Consider the following 3,895-nt stretch of genomic DNA (forward strand, 5'->3'; position numbering starts at 1 on the left):
CTTACTTAATCTCTGTCCATTAACCACTGATAATCAGCGCTCAATTGACCATATTTATCCAACACAACGAACATGGAACAGTACAACAGGTAAACATCAAGACAAACATGGACCACGTAATCAGAATAGTCACTCCACGGTATCCTGCAAACACATAAAACAAATTATTCACAACAGTTAAGTCATGGTGTTAGTTTTACATTATAATAACAGCAGTGCTTTCTCCGCCTGTGAAATAAACCACGTTATAGTTTGTCTCTCACACACTTTTGGGACAATCACTCCTGCAATTGAATATATACATTATTAGACAAAGGAGATAGTCACAGTCTTAAGTCAGTCATTGTGGCCACCAGATACAGTCAGTCAGAGCTTAGAGTCCACAGTTGGGTCGGTCATTTCTCCTGTGCACGTTCACAACGCCACCTTGAAATTTTCCTGCCATGTTTTCCTTTGTTTTTCATCCTGCCTCAAAACCTACTGCAACTTGTTTTAAAACCCAAATAAATTACTCATATTAGCTGGAGCGCCTTTACAGCCTCCAAAAGTCTCTCTTGCACACCTTCCTGTTCACTCTCCATCTGTTACTCTGCCCTATTACATCATACTTTGCACTTCCTCTTTCTCTACCCTGCTCAACAGAAGCAATAGCTTTTCCTTACTGCCATCTCTTGGCACCCTATCATCTTTCTGTAGTTTTCTGAAAAAATGTCTCATATTGTTTCACCTTTTTTGCTTCTCTGACTCCTTCATACCACTTTCAATTTGTGTTTTATTGTAATTTCACCATTCTCTGATACTTTCTTCCTCCTGTAAATCACTTCTACCAAGTTCTTTGTCAAATTCTCCCTCCATTACTCCACAATACAAGGTCAAAAATACAAGTTCTTTTTATTAATATATGTTCCCCTTGACTTAGTGTGTGAATGACTCCATCGGTCAACTTGACAGATCTACGAGACAAGCTTCTAGATCAAACAATTTTGGTCCGGTCTCGTACTGGGGGTTAATTTCCAATCTTGTCAAGTCTTTTAATTCATACTCAAAAATCAAGCTAAGTTAATATTACTAACAATCATTAGTGTTAGCTATACAACAGTAACGTTAACAATACTTGATGTGAAGGAAACAGAAATTGATCAGAGACCGCTTCCATGTTTAAGCTTTATTTTTTCACGTCGTTCAGGCAACCGTTGTGTCCCTGGGTAACCCTAGTCTCCTAAGGGGATGCTAGCCGTTGCCTTCGTGGATTAATTAATACATGACATCCAAACACTAGTTCCACAAACCCCTTCACATTGCTAAACTTTATTTATAACACAGTCCTCTGTAGCCACACCTTTGTATCCATTGCATACATAACAATAAAAATAAACTCAGTTGTTATTTTATTGCTAGTTTGGCATATTAGGGCTCCAGTAGGATTAGAGCAGTGATCGCATCTAACAGGATACCTAACCATATAATAAATGTGATCAAATCCCATTGGGGTGCGCCTTGTGATTTATTTGCATGATGGCCACTTACCTGAGAAGAACCCAGGATGGGAATATGCCTCATTGAATAGAGACTGAACTGAAAATTTGTTTCAGAGATCATAACTAATAAATGTCGAGGTAAGTATGATTTATCCAAGATGAAGTTTAAAAAGTGATTTGTAAACTTCATTGTTTTTTTGTTTTGTTTTTTATTGTGTGTTTTCTCTGGCTATGCAGAAGTTGAAAATGCTAAGCGGGGACTTCAAGGAGGACAGTCGGCTTACAACATCGGCACAATCCACTCCTGGTAGCACCCCTTTTCTCACCCCCTCCGTCGCCCCCTGTGTTAGTCCCCACACCTCACCGACTGTTAATCGCAGGTAGGCACTGGGCAGCTGAAAGGTTTTGCTTGTGCAGTTTGTTTGTTTTTTTGTTTTTTTTATCTAAACCTAGATCCAAAATATTACATTGAAATTGGTGGAAATGGAAGTCCTTATGGTAACATTTCATTTTCCAACACAGCACATATGATATGCCATATGGTATAACCTTCACATGTTTACTTGTATGTTTATATCTTGCTCTTGTTTGGTGGCAGTAAGATAAGATGAACCATTATTAGTCCCACAGCTGGGAAATTCAAAAGGCTACAGCAGCAAATGAATAGAAACAAGGCACTCAGTGGTAAAAGTAGGAAAAGTAACAGACAAGTTATTATCAATATAATAATAAAAAGTAAGTCTAATATTTGCATATATAGGAAGAGGAGCTGGTTCCAGCTGGACTGCTTTGCTCTGTTTCTTTGCATACAAGATAAACTGTCTAATGCACCAGAAATATTTATTTATTCCTAATTCCTGAAGCACTTACTCCATTTAGAACAACACCAACAAAAGAAGGGCATCCTTGCAATCCAAAACCAAAAAAACTCTAATGCTAATCATGCTACTTGCAGAGTGCACCATACTCCTAAGCTGGACCAGAAACACTGTGCATCCCTTAGCCTGCACCAGCTGGGTCCTGCACCTTTGCTTGCCACCCCAGAGTTCAGTCCAAACCCTAGCACAGATATGGGAGGAAATGAGGGAAGAGGAGGAGGAGAGTGGTGGAGCTTCTTTGGAACTCGGTCTGTGGTACAGAAGTCCCCCACTGACCCTGGATCTGAAACCAGCAGAGGTGAGGTTTTATACCCAGTCCCTGCATCGGGATCTTGACTGCATTTCAGTATATTTTTACAGTATTAATGCACAGTACATCTGTACATCACTTCAGCGAGGATGCCAGAAAAGCAAGACTTTTAGGGAATGTTGAAGTTACTCTATAATGATGATAGCAAAGCATCAGTGACATCCTCCACTTCCTCCTCACTCCTGCAGGCTTTACACTGCAGTCCTACTTTGGCATGCAGAAGTCCTCTACCATGGACGGCACCAACACTCAGGTCAACCTCGATGTACAGGACCCTGCCAACTTCATGCCCCCCAAAATTGATATCTCGGGCGTTGAGGCAAAGCAGGCACCCCCGCGGGCACACAAACTTAAACCTCGGGACATGAACGTTTTAACACCTTCAGGGTTCTGAAGCCAGACCAGCTGTATCGTTACACCTGTGTACCACATTCTGAGCAGTTCCTTTATTTCTATCTGGTTGCTCTTTTGACTGTCTTGCCTTTCTTTGTCTCCTCTGCCTTGCTGCACATTCACTGAGGACCACTTGCTCACTGGCCCCCAAGACTTCACCACTCATACCTCCTCAGATGGATTGTTACTTTCTCATACTCCACAGCATCCTCTTCCTGTTTCTTCCAACTTGTTTCAGATAAAACACCATATCATGTAACCTCATTGTCATCCCATAAGATGGTAGTGCTTTGTATTATTGTTGTTGTTTTGTCACATAATAGTTGCTTTGGCCTGCATTGCCTTGCTTGTTATTCCTTTGCTTAAGTTGATGACTTTTGCTGCCTCCTGTGCTATAACTAACTAGTTATTTCAGATCATAACGCTCAGTTGCCTCATTTGTAATTTTTTAATAAGCTCAGAAATATAGTTGTGTAGTGCTTGTCTCTGTTAGCATGCAGAGTATTGTGTGGTATGACTGTGCCTAAGCAGGTAACGTGTTTGCATTTGGCATTATTGTTATCTAAGTTAAGGTTTGGAGGTTTTTATGATGTGGAAGACCATGTATTTTATTTTATGACAGAGTATGAGTGCTGACCCGAAGTGTTTTTTTGTTTTTTTTTTTACTGTTTTTTGGTTTTTTTGTTTTTTTTATTTCATTCTGTGTGTTTTTATGGAAATCTGCTTGAAATTGACATTCTTCATTCTAAATAGGTAGTACGTATGTTGTGTTGACATTTTTCACACATCTTTATACATCACAACATTGCTTTAGTGTCTTAAATGATTCACAGAAT

General features: G+C 39.8%; 1 protein-coding gene across 3 annotated transcripts in view; it reads left to right on the plus strand.

Moving 5' to 3' along the window:
• The window catches only part of LOC109973160 (putative monooxygenase p33MONOX), a 10,837-nt gene extending 6,942 nt beyond the window's left edge, over nucleotides 1–3,895 (plus strand). For all 3 annotated transcript variants that reach the window (XM_020622544.1, XM_020622547.1, XM_020622545.1), the window contains exons 6-8: nucleotides 1,716–1,858; nucleotides 2,434–2,654; nucleotides 2,855–3,895. In XM_020622544.1, coding sequence (XP_020478200.1) covers nucleotides 1,716–1,858; nucleotides 2,434–2,654; nucleotides 2,855–3,060 — 570 coding nt within the window. In that variant the 3' untranslated portion in view covers nucleotides 3,061–3,895. The remainder of the gene's footprint in view (nucleotides 1–1,715; nucleotides 1,859–2,433; nucleotides 2,655–2,854) is intronic.

Source organism: Monopterus albus, unplaced genomic scaffold (assembly GCF_001952655.1).
Source record: "Monopterus albus unplaced genomic scaffold, M_albus_1.0 scaffold282.1, whole genome shotgun sequence".
NCBI classification, from domain to species: domain Eukaryota; kingdom Metazoa; phylum Chordata; class Actinopteri; order Synbranchiformes; family Synbranchidae; genus Monopterus; species Monopterus albus.